Source organism: Nanorana parkeri, unplaced genomic scaffold (genome assembly GCF_000935625.1).
Source record: "Nanorana parkeri isolate BGI_ZX_2015 unplaced genomic scaffold, ASM93562v1 scaffold1090, whole genome shotgun sequence".
In the NCBI taxonomy this organism is placed as follows: domain Eukaryota; kingdom Metazoa; phylum Chordata; class Amphibia; order Anura; family Dicroglossidae; genus Nanorana; species Nanorana parkeri.
Window position 1 is genome coordinate 220,366 of NW_017307358.1, and position 18,872 is coordinate 239,237.

The window sequence follows — 18,872 nt, forward strand, 5'->3', positions numbered from 1 at the left end:
TTCATCAGTTTAGTGTTATCAGTAATTAATAGCCCTAGAATTATTGCTTTCACTATACACGTTCGCAGCGATATACATGTGCGGCACAATAGGCGCAATCGTCATTTTCGCACGTAGGCGCACCCGACGCATATCAGCGAGTGTATGTGGGGGGCAGGGAACTTTAAAAAAAATAGTTTTTTATGCTTCATTCATTTTTATTTAAAAACAAAAAACTTTATTACTATCACATAGGGGTGAGAAGCCCCCTATGTGAAAGCCAACTTACATGACAGGTCCTCTTTATGGAGACATCAGGGGTCTTGAAGACCCCTAATGTCACCTAGGGACCCCCAGGGAAGTTGATGAAACCGAGATCTGCTACACCAGCTTCTGAAGCTGGAGAGTAACAGCAGAATGCGGAAGTGATATAACATACATCACTTCTTGCATTTGGTGACAGAGAGAGGAGATCAAAGGGAGATCATGTACCGTGCTCCCTTTGATATCCTGTCACAGAGCAGCCGTGCCGGTCCCGGTCGCACCGGGCACAGCAGATCTCGAGACCCGCATCGGCAGCAGCTGCTGATACAAGCGAGAGACGCCCGATCGCTTGAATGTTAAGCTCCTGGTCAGCCGTGTAATTACAACGGCCGTCCTCTCATCACAGACGAGAGGATTTTTCAAGCCCCGAGTATGACCTATATGGGCTTTTAAAGTGTTATCTATGGACAATTTGGGGTACCGTATTTCGTCACCGTTTCCTGAGAGCATGCAATTTTCAATCCTGGCATGTTGGGTATCTTTTTACTCGGCACAACCTCCTCTTTCACATTTACAAAATGGGTATTATATTATGCTTTTTTTGTGCACCAGAATGAACAAGTGTATTTTTTACAGCAATTTTGAGTTTTATAACGAGTTGCGCCATTATCATGCAACGTAAAAATTTGCAACTGCCGCCATTTTATTCTACAGGCTCTGTGCTTTCAGGAAATATTTACTCTCAGAGATTTTAAGTAATTTTAAAGCCTAAAATGTGGATTATAAAATGTTTGCAAAAAATGCCTTTACGGCAAAAGGGTTAAACAAAACCTCTAAACAAAAACAAGCAGTCAATGCTTGCAGTGCAAGGGGGGGTCCCAATGCAGTGGGAGGTTTTTGCATATGCATCAGTAGCAGACTGAATTGCATGTTCTATTAAATAACTTGCAGAGCATTGTATAGCCACTAGGGATGCACCGATACTAGTATCAGTGCCGATACCAAGTATTTGTCATGTCCTATCCTGTCCTGTCATGTCATGACCTCCTGGCTACCTGAATGACTAGAAAGCCGGCTTCACTTCTTGCTAGGCAGCCTGGATTCCTGACAAATCAGGAAGCCGACCGACATGTCAAGACCAGGCTGCCTCGCATCATGAAGCCGGTTTCCCAGCCAATCAGGAAGCTGGGTCATGCCGTGCCGCCAGGTACCTGATTGGCAAGGAAGCCAGCTTCACTTGTTGCTTGGCAGCCTGGTTTCCTGATCAATCAGGAAGCCAGGAGGTGGGTCATGACAAACCTCCTGGCTTCCTGATTGGCTAAGAAGCCGGCTTCACTCATTGCTAGGCAGCCTGGCTTCCTGAAGCCAGGTCATGACCCCCTCCCTGATTTTGCAACAAACTAGGCTGCCTCTCAGTGTCGCAGGGGAAGTGAAACTGTTGCTGTTCTTTTGATGGAACACCAGCTTACCCGGCAATCAGGAAGCCGGGTGGTGGGTTATGACCCACCGCCCGGCTTCCTGATAATCCAGGCCCACGGATGCCGGTAGCGGTATGGGCGTGTACCAAAAACAAATATCGGTACTTGTACTAGATACGGAAAAACCAGTATCGTTGCACCCCTAATAGCCACAGACTGGGCTTTATTTTAAACAAACAAATCTTCAAAAATACTCACATGGTCCTGTACAGCAATCTGGGTAGATGCCAATACTGTAAGAAACTCCATTTTAGTAGTAGTCGCACAATTACTGTGTAAAATGTCAGCATTCGAGTCTTGAATTTTTTCATGGACTGACAAATCTAAGAACTCACAAAGCACATTTGCAGCAGGTTCCTGGGCACACGAAATCAAAGGAGCATGCTTTATATTAGAGACATGTTTACAACTGTCCAATGTAAAACCAGCAGCCGCCATCTTGGGATCACACGTGAAAGATGACTGTTGTAAAATCTCTCCACCATCACTCATATTATACAAGGGATTTGAAGAAGCCTGTGTCCAGGTTGGAACACCATCAGATGACGTATTATCCATGTGTGTCTTCCTAGGACTGCTGCTCTGTAAGCTTAGAATTTCCAGCTTATTAAAGTAACAACACTCGTTCCACTCACGTATCATTACATCATCAGAATATCTGCATATTTCCTGAGGAAGAATTGTGGTTATAGTCGGCGCCCCAATGAAAACGTGTATTCTACCCTTGTCAGACATGTTTTGAAATGTATTCACCACCTTCTGATGAATACCATACTTTGACCCCCACAGATAGTCCGTAAACTTGACCTCGCCTCATTTAACCGACATGCTATAGAAACCGGAAACTGTTTATTCGCCATATTTGAAACTGGAAACAGTATACAAATGAAGAAACCATAGCCTACTATCTCAGTTATCGTTAATATTTTAGTACAGCTCCGAAGTATTAAAACACATAAAGAGGCCATGAAATTCTAGCTAAGAATAGCGGATTTGTTTTTCCAGACATGTGAGTAGGGCGTTTACATGTTTGCGCAGAATAATCGTTCGTTGTTGCCTAGGGAACGGAATCGGTTGTGGTTGCTGCTAAGCAAACAAGTCAGGAAGGAGCTAGTTGGAGTTAAGTAGCTCCTGTAGCGGTCTGTTGTCGGGGAAAGATGGTGAGGATGTGATTGTGTGATCAATTGGAGAAAAATGCATTTACACGTTGCCAGGAATGGACTGTTCAAAGTGCTAATACATTTCTATAGTTTTTAATTTGTGGTAGCTGTGTCCCTTGCCCTGGCAGGCTGTTATATATCCGTGCATGTAAAATACAGTGGAGGGTATTTATTAATACTAGAGCAGATACAATCTGGGGCAGCTGTGCATAGTAACCAATCAACTTCACTGTTCAGTTAAAGGGGTTCTAAACCCTCCCGTTTTTTTGCCTATATCTACTGCTAACAAGCAGTAGATATAGGCAAACATTTTAATTAAAAAAAACCGCTAAAACAGCGGTTTAAACATACCTTTTTTTCTTTGCGCGCTCCCGCCCGAGAAAACGATACTGTTCGGGGGCCGCAAAGCATCTTAGGGCGGGCGCATGCGCAGTTCGGATTCTCGGCCGGGAGAAGAGCAGAGACGCAAGGTAAGTGTATGGACGCATGCACCCGCATGCAGACACCGCTGGATAGGAGTGACAGAGCAGTCAGCGCTGGATCGGAGAGCCGCCGCACCGCTGGAGGGACAGATGAAACCATCAGGAAAGAAGAAGATCGGAATAAGAGACATAATTTAAGGTAAGTGCTAACATTAACATGGGGGGGGAGGGGAAAAAACAATTTGACTTTAATGTCACTTTAAGCTTTGCAAATGAAAGAAGTTGATTGGTTGCCATGCGCAGCTGCTCTAGATTCTGTCCGATCCAGTCTTCGTAAATCCCCTCAGTTTATATATTTAGGCTTAAGAACTTTTGTTTTAGCCAGTGGAAAGCTAATTACCAGGAGGAGGAGATGGTTAGGTGCAAAATTGTGCAAAAAAGCTGCGTTGCACTTGCTTTTCAGGTGCTCCCATTGTAGTCTGTGGGCCAGAATTGCATAATTTTGTCTGAAAAGAAGCTCATGTACTTTTTTTTTTTGAGCTTCAAACAACCAGCAGCACAACATTCAGGTGTGCTCAGGCACTATTGAAAAGGGGATTCTTCATGTTGTGCATTTCTCAATGCTCTACAATGCTCATCAAAATGCTTTGTAGTCCTACTGGAGTTTTTTTTTTTAATTGCTATTTATGTATGATATACACTATATTGCCACAAGTATTGGGACACACCTCCAAATCATTGGATTCAGGTATTCCAATCACCTCCATATCCACAGGTGTATAAAATCAAGCACCTAGGCATGCAGATTGCTTCTACAAACATTTGTGAAAGAATGGTTCGCTCTCAGTAGCTCAGTGAATTCAAGCGTTGTACCGTGATAGGTTGCCACCTGTGCAATAAGTCCATCCGTGAAATTTCCTTGCTACTTAATATTCCACGGTCAACTGTTAGTGGAATTATAACAAAGTGGGAGCAACAGCAACTCAGCCACGAAGTGGTAGGCCATGTAAAATGACAGAGGGGGGTCAGCGCACAATGCGCCGAAGTCTCCAACTGTGCAGAGTCAATAGGTACAGACCTCCAAACTTCGTGTGGCCTTCAGATTGGCATAACAACAGTGCGTAGAGAGCTTCATGGAATGGGTTTCCATGGCCGAGCAGCTGCATCCAAGCCTTACATCACTAAGTGCAATGCAAAGCATCGGATGCAGTGGTGTAAAGCACGCCACCACTGGACTCTAGAGAAGTGGAGATGTGTTCTCTGGAGCGACGAATCACACTTCTCTGTCTGGCAATCCGATGGACGTGTCTGGGTTTGGTGGTTGCTAGGAGAACGGTACTTGCCTGACTGCATTGTGCCAAGTGTAAAGTTTGGTGGAGGGGGGATTATGGTGTGGGATTGGGCTTGGCCCCTTAGTTCCAGTGAAGGGAGCTCTTAAGGCATCAGCATACCAAGACATTTTGGACAATTTCATGCTTCCAACTTTGTGGGAACAGTTTGGGGATGGCCCCTTCCTGTTCCAACATGACTGTGCACCAGTGCACATAGCAAGGTCCATAAAGACATGGATGAGCGGGTTTGGGTTGGAGGAACTTGACTGGCCTGCACAGAGTCCTGACCTCAACCCGATAGAACACCTTTGGGATGAATTAGAGAGGAGACAGCCAGCCAGGCCTTCTCGTCCAACATCAGTAACTGACTTCACAAATGCGTCTGGAAGAATGGTCAAACATTTCCATAGACACTCCTAAACCTTGTGGACGCCCTCCCAGAAGAGTTGAAGCTGTTATAGCTGTAAAGGGTGGGCCAACTCAATATTGAACCCTACGGACTAAGACTGGGATGCCATTAAAGTTCATGAGCGTATAAAGGCAGGCGTCCCAATACTTTTGGCAATATAGTGTATGTGGATATTTACAAGGTATCTGGACACTTCTAGATTCTATTTATTAACAATTTGCAGGACCATTTGCCCTGTGAATCTTTGTGAACGTTCGTTTTGCGTGAAGGTAAAAATGAACGTACTTAAAATAATTTCTTTTATTTCTTTAAAATATATATTCTTTCCAGGTCAAATGTAATGTAAAGTAATACCACATTATGGCCACTAGATGGAGTGTCCTGGAGTTTTTAGCCACAATGTGCATGCATAGCCCCGATGACGTATCTCCCAAAGTTTGCGCAGGAGTTACTTTATCTCTGCATGCCTCCGGGTCTGTGAACTGAGCTGTGCATGTGCAGCTCAGTGTACAGAATAAAACATTGCTGAATGGCATCAAGATGCTTTTATGCCAAAAAAGACTTGCACAATCTCTTTTGTTATAGAAATCCTGGCGATCAGCATTTTTTTTTTTTTTTTTATGTAACCTTACTTCTACTTTAAGGCTCGGTTAACACCTAGGTGTTTTGCGGACGCGCGTCCAACGCACAAAGGCAAAATGCGCATCAATAGTTAATGGCACTACAAAGACGGCTGGGAGTATGCGAGTTCTTACTCAGTGGAATGCAGGTTGCAGATTTTGCTACATGCATTACTCTTCTGCGTTTGTGTGTATAGGAATCCATTGAAATCAATGGGGACGTGTGGCAGACACAGATAACAATCGTGCGTAAAATGTGACACACTGTTACGCTACGCTAGGTGTGAACCGAGTCTTAGTATTTTTATGCTCCTCCGCTCCATCTAGTGGCCATGTGATATTGCATTACATTCAACCTGAAAAGAAAATATGCTAAGAATATTTGTGTTTTTGCCTCTATTCACACAGAATGAACGTTCACAAAGATTTGCAGGGTGAATGGCTGTGCAAATTGTTTATACATAGATCACTTTGGTCCTTTGTAGGTAATTCACTTGGAGTGATGTATTAATTATATTAATAAGAATATTACGCATGTCGTTTCAATTAACACTTTATTATCTGTAGCTATTAGGTGTTCCTGTCATCTAAAATGGTGCCTCAGATATTACACATTTATATTTTAGTTAGTAATTTATCTACAAGTGATCTGTTTATTTTATTTTAGATTCTGTCACGTGCTAAACCTGCCGTAGGCAGCGATCTACAGCAGGCTGATAAACACAAGAAAAAGGGAAAGAAAGTTCCCAAACTGGATGAATTGCTGTCTCAACGTGACTTTACTGGGGCAATAACTTTACTGGAGGTATGGCGATTGTGTTTTTTGTAGTTGAAATGCAACTAAACCCACTCCTTTTAATGGGTTCCCAAAAGAAAGCTCAAGTTAGAAATGCTCAAATTCCTAATCAACACAGATGTTGTTTTCTGCAGGGTTTTCATTCACATTCTGTCTACTAACATATGAGCAGTGTATGCTACTTCAAGGCATGTCTCCGGTGACAGTTGACAGTGAGCTCATGTCAGCTCTTAGGCCCCATTCACACTGAGCGATTTATGGAGCGATTTTTGCAGCGATATCGCTCATATTTCCGCGCTATATCGCTCTATGTAGCTTCACCAATACATTTCAATGTAGCTATTCACATCTCGTCGCTCAATATTGCTCAATATCGCTTGTAGCTCGTCGCTGGTAGCTTTTCGCTCCTACATGACCCTTTTTTAGAGCGATTTTGAGCGATATTGCTCCTGATTGCATACAGCCCAATAGGAAGATGTCGCACGATACGTCGCTCAATGTCGCTCAAAGTCGCACGATTTCCATGTCGCTCAGTGTGAATGGGGTCTAAACCGAACTTTGAAGCCATCAAACGTCTGGTGTCGTAGCTGATCAAATGTGCAGCAGCATGGCAACCGCAGATCGAAATAGAGGTTAAGATGGTGGTGTCTGCGGCTACAAAAGTGTAGGACGGTTTAGTTCCTCTTTAAGATTTTAAAAGTATAAACAAATAAGTTTCCTAAATGTGTTTTGAAGTGCCGCACTATAAAGCAAACAATGGCACAAATCTTCATAATCAGCAGGGCTTGAAAAATCCACTCGTTGTAATTACACGGCCGGCCGGGAGCTTTACATTCGATCGCTTGTATTAGCAACTGTCACTGCCGTTGCCGGTCCCGAGATCCGCTGTGCCCGGTGCGGCACGGCTCTGTGACAGGAGTTCAAAGGGAGTTCAGTGTACGAACTCCCTTTCATCTCCTCTCAGTCCCCGAAAGCAGGAAGTGATGTATATTACATCACTTCCTGCATTCAGTGTCACTCTCCAGCTACAGAAGCTGATGAAGCAGATCTCTGCTTCATCAGCTTCTCTGGGGGTCCCTAGGTGACATTAGGGGTCTTGGAGACCCCTGATGTCTCCATTAAGAGGACCTGTCATGTAAATTGGCTATCACATAGGGGGCTTCTTGGCCCCCCATGTAATAGCAATAAAGTTGTGTGTGTAAAAAAAAAGTAATACAAAAATTAAAGAATCAATAAAAAAAATAAGCATAAAACAAAATGAAAAAAGAAAACTTTTTTTAAAGTCCCCGCCCCCCACATACACACGCAGATATGCCTACGTGCAAAAATGATGATTGCGCCTATTGTGCCGCACATGTCACATATCGCCGTATACGTCGGAGTGAGAGCAATAATTTTAGAGCCATTAATCACTGATAACACTAAACTGATGAGCAGTAAACGCATTTTAATCGTTGCCCATGGGCGTCTTTTACAATTTTGCGAGCGCACGCAATTTTAAGGCTTGACATGTTTGGTGTCTATTTACCCGACGTGACCCACACTTTTATGTTTTACAAAAAATACAGTAACCCATGCTAAAGAAAGGAAGATGCAACACTTGCTATATCACAGCTATTATAGAAATGTGCTCATGTGCTTTAAATATGTTTAATATAATGTACAGTACATTGATTTAAAGTGGGCCTAGCATCAGATATCCTTTTTAGATATCCTTTTAATTTTTAGTGCTATGTAATGTGTAAGTATAACACTTACAAATAGGGATGCACCAATACCATTTTGTCAAGACCAAGTTTCATTACTGTTCCTCAAGTACTCGCTAATACCAATTACTGATACTTTTTTTTTTTAATGTGACATTTTTTCTAAAACAATACAGACCCAATGTGTAAGCCGGGGAGCTGCGCTTGGTTGTGTGTGATCCACCTTTTAATTGGTCTTTAAGTTGTGTGAAAATGTGAAAATATCACAAACTAAATACAGTGCCACTGATCAAATCCTAATTGCGGCTGTATACTGAAAATACAAGTCGAAAAAAGGAAGGTAAATGTGTTCGTGAATAAATATTAAATATTATTAAATATTATGTTAACAATGTAAATATCGCAAGATATGTGTAGCATATGTAAATAAATAAAATATTGTCGTGTGGAAACAAGTTATATTGTGAATAATAAAACAACCAGATCTTATTTATTTATTATTCACAATATAACTTGTTTCCACACGACAATATTTTATTTATTTACATATGCTACACATATCTTGCGATATTTACATTGTTAACATAATATTTAATATTTATTCACGAACACATTTACCTTCCTTTTTTCGACTTGTATTTTCAGTATACAGCCGCAATTAGGATTTGATCAGTGGCACTGTATTTAGTTTGTGATATTTTCACACAACTTAAAGACCAATTAAAAGGTGGATCACACACAACCAAGCGCAGCACCCCGGCTTACACTTGATCACGTTGATAGATATTGCTGCAGCTGGTTAATTTCTGTAAATATATCCTAGCGCAACTACCCTGGTTACAATACAGACCCAATGATTTTAGGACAATGTGGAGCACCAGGGCCCACTCACAGCTGCAACTGCTCCGACCCTGGTAGTTCTGCTACTGACTCCTAGCTGACTAGCAAACCCAGCAATACATTATACAGCAATGCAGAACACCACCAGCTATAGAGGGCTACAATTCCCAGCAATACATTATATAGCAATGCAGAATACCACCGGCTATAGAGGTCTGACCAGGGCTGTACCGGCAGGTATGGGATTGTCCAGGGCTGTGTCGGTCTCTGCGGGAAGGAGGAGGAGATGTGCAGCTAGAGCAGCACTGTCAAAGATACTACTATCGGTATCGGTGCATTCTTATTTACAAATATTTAATACGTCCCCTAACAAAGCTTTCCTCAGCCTTTTTCTCCAGAAGAAAAGAGACATCATTGTTTATGCACTATCCAGGGTCAGGAACTACTTCTGGACTAAGATTCTGGCCCAGAGATGATACAGTTATGTGAATCCAATGTGCTCCTTTTTATTTTCAAAAATGGCCCTATTCCTATTTTTGGTTGTCTAGCAGTGCACACAGCATTTCTCTATCATTCACTTGGGGGACAGAGCACTCCTGTTCTTATTTCATATTTAAAGAAGTAGAGAGGGTAAAATATACTTCTCCACTAGGGTGGGAAACTGAAGCTGGTACAGGCTGACTCCAAGAGCTAAGCAATCATGTAACCGCTGCAGAGAGCAGTGATTGTCAGTCACTCCTTCCTGCAGGGGTTCCACCTCCCCTCTCTGTCCTCCAGCACTCACTGGTGGGGCAGACAGGGGAGTTGGTGTGCATGGCTTGCTCTGGCTCTAGAGAGGCAGAGGCAGCTCTTGGGTGGTTCCTGACAATATTGTCCTGGCTGTGGCACGACTCTGCGCTGTCAGTAGATAGCGGACTTTAGACCGCTATCTGCTGACTTTGCATCATGGAAATACATTAGTAAATGTCCTCTTGACCCAAAAGAGAAGTAAAACCAAAAAAAAGGGTTGTCTTTACTTCTCTTTTCTACAAAAAGAGCTTTAAAGGGGGCTTTAAAGGTACCACAAGACACAACCAAACACAATAAAAATAAAATACAACCAGTTTATTAAATAATGTAATAAAATTATATATTAAAATCACTTCAATGACCTGTTGCTCAAACATATTTTCCCCCAGTCGTCTTCCAGGACAGCCTAAGAGAGTGTAGCTCCTCCTCCAGAAGGTAAACACATCACCCAAAATCCAGATAAAAGGCATACCTCCACCACATCCCCTCAGTTATCGCGTTTCCTCCGTCTGGAGGAAAGATGTCATCCTGGAGCTTTTCTCTCTGTAAGGGCTATATGATCAGTTCATGTGCCCCAGTACCTCTTCTATGGCTGCATGCGACAGAGGAGGTCTTCTTCCTCCTCATTAGCTGGTGAGGTTCCGTACTGGAGGTTGCCGTTTCCCCCCTGGTGCTATTCGTGGAACGGAAATGGGAATCCCATAAGGTGAGCTTCTCCTGCATTCCAGCACTTGACGAGTGGCGTGTGACGTCACTTCTGGTAGTGGAAGCATCACTTCCAGGCGCCGGGCCTCGTTTTGGTGCAGGGGAAGAGGATGGGCGACAGCGGCGCTGCTCGTTATAGCGTGGATCCTCAGGAGAGCCTGTGGACAATGCAAATGGAGGAAACGGGGACATGGAGTTTTCCCAGCCAGCTACTCCAGTGGATGCAGCCACATCAAGTGCTGCTTCTGTTCAGGTAAGCCAGCGCTTCTCTTGTGGCTCTCTCCTGACTGTTATTCTCTGCATTTTCACTGAGGGCTCGTTTTTGGTGTGAAGGCCTTGTTGTGGATTGCACTGGTGGACTCTTGTGGCATGCTTCCTGGATTTTATGCTCAGCAGACCTTTTTTGGTTTTATTTATAGGTAAAAGCTCCAGGACAAGGTTAAGAATATGCCTAAAAAGAAATGTGCAGTCTGTGGGGCGAAACTTAATGCTTCCTCTTCAAAACCATTATGTCAGTATTGCATTAACGGATCGTTTAAAGAAGAATCTGCTGCCGCATGTAGTTGTCAGGCTCGGGGTTAATTTTCAGTACCATAAGCGCTAACCCCGAGCCACACTCGGGATTGCAGCGTAGCGTCTCTTACCTTGTCCACGATCAGGGTCAGTGTGACGCACAGTGCAGGGTCAGCGTGACGCACAGTGTAAGGAAGAAAGAAAAGGGACTTACAGTGCACTTAGCTGGTATTCAGGTGCCCTCTTCTCTCCTGGTGGTGGGGGGGCGGTGCACAGATCCTCCATGTACCTTCTTTTCCCCTGCTGCATAACTTTCTGGCTGGCCGGTCTCACTGTCTCTGCAATCTTCCTCCCAGCCTGGCAGCTGAGGTGGGCAGAGGAAGCTGCAGAAGACAGCGGATGTCATCAAGGAGCGCCGCCGGCGCGACCAGAGATGGGACACTACCGCCACGGCAATCGTTCGCTTGTGTTCTCTCATCTCCTTCTCGGCCGCTCTCTATCTGCAGCGGACGATGAGACGAGAGAACAGAAGTGAGCAATCTCCGCGGCGGTAGTGTCCCATCTCTAGTCCCGCCGGCGGCGCTCCTCGATGAGATTCCACTCGCCCCCACATAATTTTCACTCGCCAATTGCGAGGGGGCGAGTGGAAATTTTGAGGCCTGCCTATAAGGATAGATCTTCAGAAGAAGATAGTGTTCAGGATGAATCCCCCTCTATGTCCAGATTCAAGTTATCTCTTGAAGATGTGGATGATCTTTTTAAAGGCTATTTACAAAACCTTAGCAATTCAGGAGGATAAGGTGTGACTATCTAGGCATGATTTAATGTACCTAGGGTTTCAAAGGAAGAAAGCAAGAGTCTTTCCTCTTCATGAAGTCCTTTCTGAATCCATTTTGAAAGAGTGTTCAGAGCCTGAAACAGCTTAAAAAATCGAAGTTTTGCTAAAAAGAGCATGGGATTCCCCTTTTAGCAAATCTAAGACCTGCATTGGCTACTACGTGTCGCCAGAAATCTAGAGTTCTGGCTTGCACAATTGAAGTCTCGCCTGTCGGCAGTCCTACCCCATACTTTTCAAAGCAGTAGGTTATTTGGCAGGTGTCTCAGCCGAGGTTGTTAGAATGTCGGCCAGATCTTCTGTTCTTGTCAATACCTCTCACAGAGCACTATGGCTCGAAACATGGAAGGCGATTCAGCCTCTAAATTGCGTTTGTGCAATCTACCCTTTATAGGCGGTTTACTGTTTGGCCCAGAGTTTGAGGCAGCACTAGAGCGAACAGCAGACAAATAGAATCCTTCCCAGAAGAGCGAAAGAAGGTTTTTAATAGAAGATTTTTTCGAGGCCAAAGGGCTCCCCTTTGGCCTCGAAAAAATCTTCTATTAAAAAATCTTCTATTAAAAACCTTCTTTCGACAGGAAAATAAGTGGGCCCCAAAAAGAATTGGACCAGTCATAAGGGTAAAGGAAGAGGGGGCATACTCTTTAACCCCCCTACTCAGAAGCCGAGACCGCAATGACCCCCGCTCTCTGGTAGGAGGAAGAATAGGGGAATTCCTTCCGCAGTGGAGAAAAATTTCCTCAAACAAATTTATTCTGGGCATCGTCAATCAAGGCTTCCAGTTGGAATTCGATGAGGCCCCCCTCTCAGATTTCTGGTGACGGATCTGCCAAGGGACCCGATCAGGGCCAACGCATTGGCAGGTGTATTGGGGGATCTGGTCGACCAGAGGGTAATTATCCAGGTACCAGTAGAAGAACAAGGAACATTATTTTATACCCATGTGTTTGTGGTACGTTCAGATCCGGAGTGGTTTGGTCAAGTTCAGATTAATTCTGAACCTGAAGCCTTTAATATTTCCATTCGTTACAAAAATTTCTTAATGGACTTATTTGTTTAGGAAGGAACATTCTTCAGGCTTCCTAGTGACAAGAGACCTAAGAGATGCTTCTTTTCGTATACCCATATAACCCTCACAGATAATACAGCCTGAAAACACGCTGTTCACACAGCGTCTGTACATGTAGGAGCATACACTGCCATCCGCAAACCACTAGCCGGAAACCAGAGTCAGGGAGAAGGTGCGGGAAAGATGGGGAGGCCACCTGTAATATGTGTATAGGGTATACGATACATACATCAATCTCCAAAATGGAGTAAACCTTGATGCTGTAATTGCATCACTGGGTTAAATTTCCCACCTGAAGACACACTCCTCCATCAAAGAATGCCCTTCCTCTAAGTATATGACAAAAAGTATCCCAGGGAGATTCTGCAAATATAGAATAAATCCAATATCTAATGTGAAATATATGGCTTCCAAAATACCCATATAACCTCCTTTTGGGCCTCAAAAAAGGCAGTGTCAGAGAAATGCATTCCCAGCACTCTCCATACTTGTCATGTGCCCGTAGACAGCAAAGAACCAACTGGAGAGTCCTCATTTCAATATGAAGTAATTGAAGCTCACCTCCATGTTTGCCCCAGTATCAGTGCCCCGCAGAATGCTGGTAATGAGCTCCGAGAGCCCCTGCCTCAAGTTCCCGCACACAGTCACTGAATGCCGCTACATCAGATCAAAAAGTGTCTGACATCAGCGGCCGGTGCGGGTGTTATACCTGTACAGACACAGTATTACAACCAATCACATCTGTGGCCAGTATGCTTCCTGCATGTCCTGCGCTCCAGATTGTGGGCCAATCAGAATGCCCACAGCTCTGACAGTCGGGGGACTTCTCTCTTTCCCCCGCCTGCGAACTACCGTGCAGCCAAACACTGACCTCAGGAGGAGGCGCTGACACACAATACCAGCGTCGCAGGCTTGAACTGTAAGGTGGATGCGGATGTAATCCTCATCCACCGCAGGTCCCCTCTAGATGATATTGGGACAACGCCAGCCTCCCAGCCCCTGACCAGGAGAAAGAGCGGCAGCAGGTGTCCCACACATACAGGTGAAACTCGAATATTTAGAATATCGTGCAAAGTTCATTTATTTCACTAATGCAACTTAAAAGGTGAAACTAATATATGAGATGGACTCATTACATGCAAAGCAAGAAAGTTCAAGCCGTGATTTGTCATAATTGTGATGATTATGGCTTACAGCTCATGAAAACCCCAAGAACCCCAAATCCACAACCTCAAAAAAGTAGATTATTACATGCAATCAATAAAACAAGGATTGTACATAGAACAATATCGGACCTCTGAAAAGTACAAGCATGCATATGTACTCAGTACTTGGTTTGGGCCCCTTTTGCAGCACTTACTGGAATTACTTTTGCATGATATTCTAATTATTCGAGTTTCACCTGTACATTGTGAGCCACAGCGTGCACCCATTCAGCCATCCCAATCCAGGCAATATAAAGTCATTCAAACATCAATGTCCATAATTGCCAATTGATAACAATATCCTGAAATCTATACAATTCATCAGTGTTAGAGTTCAACATCTGCCTGGTATAGGCTTAACAGAGTACAAACGTCTTTGTTCACCTTACTGATTTAAACTATCTATACAAAATGTATCTACTACTGCCATAACATTCTGATAAATATGCATGCAATATAATTGTATAGCCGTATAATATTATCCCAAATCCATGTCCTTCTTATTATCTAGGCAAGGTCCCATGTTAGGCATATAAATAAATCTGACCTACGTAGAACTCTTTTAAGAATATTATGGCACTTCTTATCCACTACAACTATAATCCCTACGATCATAGCCTTGGATTAAAGATGTTTGTTAGGGAGCTCCCTGCCAGCTTAAAGGAAAGGTTTGAAGCTCACTACCTCGATTAACCCCCGGGGCCGTCATCGACCTTTAGCTTATATATCCATCTGGCTTCGTTTTGTAAATGTTTTTTTGTCAATATTTCCTCCTAGTGGGTCCTCCTGTATGTGTTCCAATCCCCAAAAAAATAAATAACTGATGCATCGAAATTATGATATAAGACCATGTAGTGGCTAACTGGCGTGACCATTTTTCCATTGTTTATCAAATAAACATGGTCATAGATGAGTCGGGAAAGTGTTCTTATAGTCTTTCCCACACAAAATGCCCCACACCTACAATACATATAGTATACCTCTCTTTATGTAGCACAGTCTATAGCACAGGCTTTAGCAACTAGATCTGTCCATTGGGTAAATAATACTTCTATTCTCATGGATCCACAAGCAATGGTTACAGGCATTGCATTTATATCTACCTGTTTGGCAATCTAAGGGGGTTCATGTGCGACTCGCATAGTGGCTCCAAGTTAGCTCATCTTTGAGGAATCTAGACCGTCTATAAACGATCTCTGGTCTGTCCCTTACATGTTTCCGAATGATGTTATAATTTTTTTTTAAATGTCAATGTTTGCCACTATCTTTCTGACCAAGTGACGTTGTTTGGAGAACCTGGTAATAAGCTTAACAGTTGGTGTACTGCATCTTGCCTATGTTTCAAGCCATAGATTAAAGGAGAACTATGGGGTTAAGGCTTTTCCCCATAGTTCTCCTTAGGGTAACGGGAGGACACAAACTATCATCCTCCCGTCACCCTAGGCTCAGGTATACCGCGAGCTGTAGCTCGCGGTATACTGAGACGACGCAGTATACCGCGAGCTGCTAAGGCGCTGAAGCGGATCCCGACAATTATGTCTGGATCCGCCAGCTGCGTGACTGACAGCTGGCCTTGCCTATCTAGAGGCAGAGCCAGCTGTACCCACCCCTTCCCCCGTCCATTCTGCCAGTCAGCTCTGGCGGATCGGAGCGGGGAGGGGGGAATCCAGCCCCTTCCCTATCACGGCAGAGAGCCGTGACAGGATCAAGAGGTGAGCGAACGCCGATATGTGATCTATGTGATCGGTACGCCGATCTACTGAGCCGACCTGTGACGGTCTCATTGTCACAGGTCGGCTAGAACTATGAGGTGAGTGAAAAGCACTCACCTCATAGTTCTCCTTTAAGGAATCCCTTGACTTGCTCTTTGCTTTCTTGTAAGCCTTTTTTAAGTTGCTCTTACTGTAGCCCCGTGGCTTCAACCTTTCCATCAGATTTCCTGCCTCTTTCAAAGCTCGTATCATCCCAACAATTGGGCCATAGGTGCAAATACTGACTAAAAGGTCGCTTTTTAAAGGATCAAGGTGGGGGCTTCTCGCACATAAAAATAGATACTTTGTTGATGGCAATTCATTGTGAACCTAAAGGTTGTAATAGTTATTGCCTAAATAGGTCAACAGTGAATTTAGTCCATCCCTTCTTCCTGTCCAAACAAGAAGTATAAAATAAATATAGCAGCCTGTACCTGGAGGTAGTGGGATTCCTTGAATACATTGTGAGTTAAAATATTCCAACAATTCCAAAATTAATGTGTTGTACTCTAAAGAGGAGTTTGAACGCTCTTATAGAAAACTTTTTACTGTTGCAACACCTTTCTGGTAAGGAATACTGCATTACATAAGCATTAGGTGACAAAGTGGGGAGAATGGTCTGCCGAAGCAGACCAATCTCCCCGCAAATTGTAAACAAATAGAAAAAAAAGCATGCCGCGTGGTCCCCCTCCCAATTCAGACCTAAAGGGTCTGGTATGAATTTTAAAGGGGGAACCCCAACGCCCAAAAATCCAAACAAACTAAACAAATGTGGGGTCCCCCTAAAATTCCCAACCAGACTCTTAATCCGGGCACTGGCCTGGCAGGGCAGGAAAGGGAGGGATGAGCGAAGCCCCCCTCCCTGCGCCATACCAGGCCACCTCTGAGGTAGCGAACAGAATGACTGAGCCGAATGCTGCATGGCAGCATTCGGCTACTCACTCTGCTGTTCGGCTCTTATGAGAATAGGGGTGAACAGCAGCGAGTGAACTGCTAAATGATCACCTCAGCAAATCCAGATGTTGGATCGGCTGAGGTGAACAGGTTCTTCAGCGTGTTCGGCTGAACCGAAGTGAATAGCTGAACAGACTTCGGCTCCCTTCACTTTGGGTCGGTTATTCATTCGGGTGCCTTCAGCAACTTAGTGAATAACCCCTTCCAAAGTGCTATTAGAGATGCATAATGATGGATCCATAGTGGATTGTGACCTTTCGCCACTGTTAGCAGATTTCTGATCAGGTGTGGTTTTGTCCATTACCGATGAAATTTGCTTACGTTTGTGCTTACCTGTTTACCACAAGAGACCCACCACAGTGTTTTTTCATTCCGGATAGGCACCTTTTTGTGCTACAGTGCCAAACATCTGTAAGAACCAGAAGGTGAGGAGTCAAATTCAAAACCACCCTCGTTCTTCTGTCTCCTTGATATTCCTTTGGGTTTCCTACATTAATGCTAATTCCTGGTTCATTTGTTGGCAAGTCTTATGCTATAGGCTAGTTTATCCCTTTGAAATTTTTTTTTTCTTTCTTGCTCACATTGTCTTTGTTGAATTCCTCAATCTGTTCCCTCAGTTCTTTTTCTTTTTTTCCAAATGATGGGTAGGCGCTTAGTTACTAGCATTCGTATCATTAAAGAGTTTTAATCTCTCCAGCTGGTGTATTTAATTCTATAATATAGTACATAATCAGAATATGCATCATATTGATTGAGCATTGCTGTAAATTTGCCTCATGTATCTTTTGAGCTTATCAATATTTCTCACATTTGGGAACACTTGAATGCGCAAACCCCAAGGAACTACCCCCTCTGAAACAAACCATCTTGTGGTACCTTTTAAAGCTCCCTTTAAAGCTCTTTTGTGGATTTTAGATGACATGGGGTGGGCTCTTTATGCGTTACTGTTTATTTACTTCTCTTTTAATATCTTTTTATTAATATATTAGATAAGTAGAGGGAGAAATTGGAAACCAGAATACATCTGGCAACAAGTTCCAAGAAATAATAAAAAGCTAAAAACATTATATACATAGAAAAGTCAGCGTTACACGGTTATACTATCATACTCCTAAGCTTGCACAGAAGGACTTGCAATGAAGGCATAAAAATGAACATAGTGTGATAAGACACATATAGTTGTGAAGCACAATAAAGTATTTCGTTGCACAAGTTTGTGTAATCTAATAGTATAAAGAGATGGCCCCTCCCATAGGTAATAACTGATACTGATCCAGTTAGGGAGATATCCGCCAGATATCCCATTCAGAGGGACATTTAAATGAGTTGGATGAGAGACATTAGCTAGGCAGGAGTACCGGTTAGGACGATCTGGCTTAAGAGAGGAACCAAAAGGACAAAAAAAAAGATTAGAAAAAAAGAGAGGAAAAAAATGTATAGAACCACCAGGAGGAGAAATGGAGAAGAGAGAAAAATATCATGTGAGCTACAGTCACCTTCCACATCCGCAACAGCTCTATGATATTCTGTAAGTGCTTAAAATTAATACTCTTATAGGTCTGAGAAGAGGTTTTTGGAGTGTCCAAAATTAAGCCATTTGGACCACGTAATCAATAGAATTCAAAGTAGCTCTATCGCAGGCGAGCAACGGTTCCATCTGGCATATGGAGTCCATCTCGCACACCAATTTTAAAAGCTGGGAAATATCTGAACTACGCCAAAATTTAGCTATAATAGTGTGAGCTGAGACCAGGAAATGATGAAGTAGACCCCTTTAATCTGCTATAATTCAGGGTTTTTTGGGGACATGGACTCCAGTCAGCTTATTGTATATTCGCTGGATGATACTTTTAGGAGGCACATGCCCCAAAATTGAGACATTGCGCCAGAAGGCATTTCCAGAAAATATGTGCTATAGAAAGCACAAGCTTCTATAGGGTAGTAGGACACTGATGCCATTGAGACAAAATTGTGTTGTTGCGCTCTTGTGCACTTGAGGTAATAGTTTGTGAGTAAATGTAAGTACCCTATCCCCATAAATATTTT

At 43.4% G+C, this 18,872-nt stretch overlaps 1 protein-coding gene across 1 annotated transcript in view; it reads left to right on the top strand.

Annotated features, from left to right (window-relative positions):
- Window positions 1-1,435: 1,435 nt before the first annotated feature.
- Window positions 1,436-18,872, top strand: part of TTC26 (tetratricopeptide repeat domain 26) — a 336,565-nt gene continuing 319,128 nt past the window's right edge. The window contains exons 1-2 of the mRNA XM_018567770.1: window positions 1,436-1,450; window positions 6,331-6,468. Of these exons, the coding sequence (XP_018423272.1) occupies window positions 1,436-1,450; window positions 6,331-6,468 (153 nt within the window). The remainder of the gene's footprint in view (window positions 1,451-6,330; window positions 6,469-18,872) is intronic.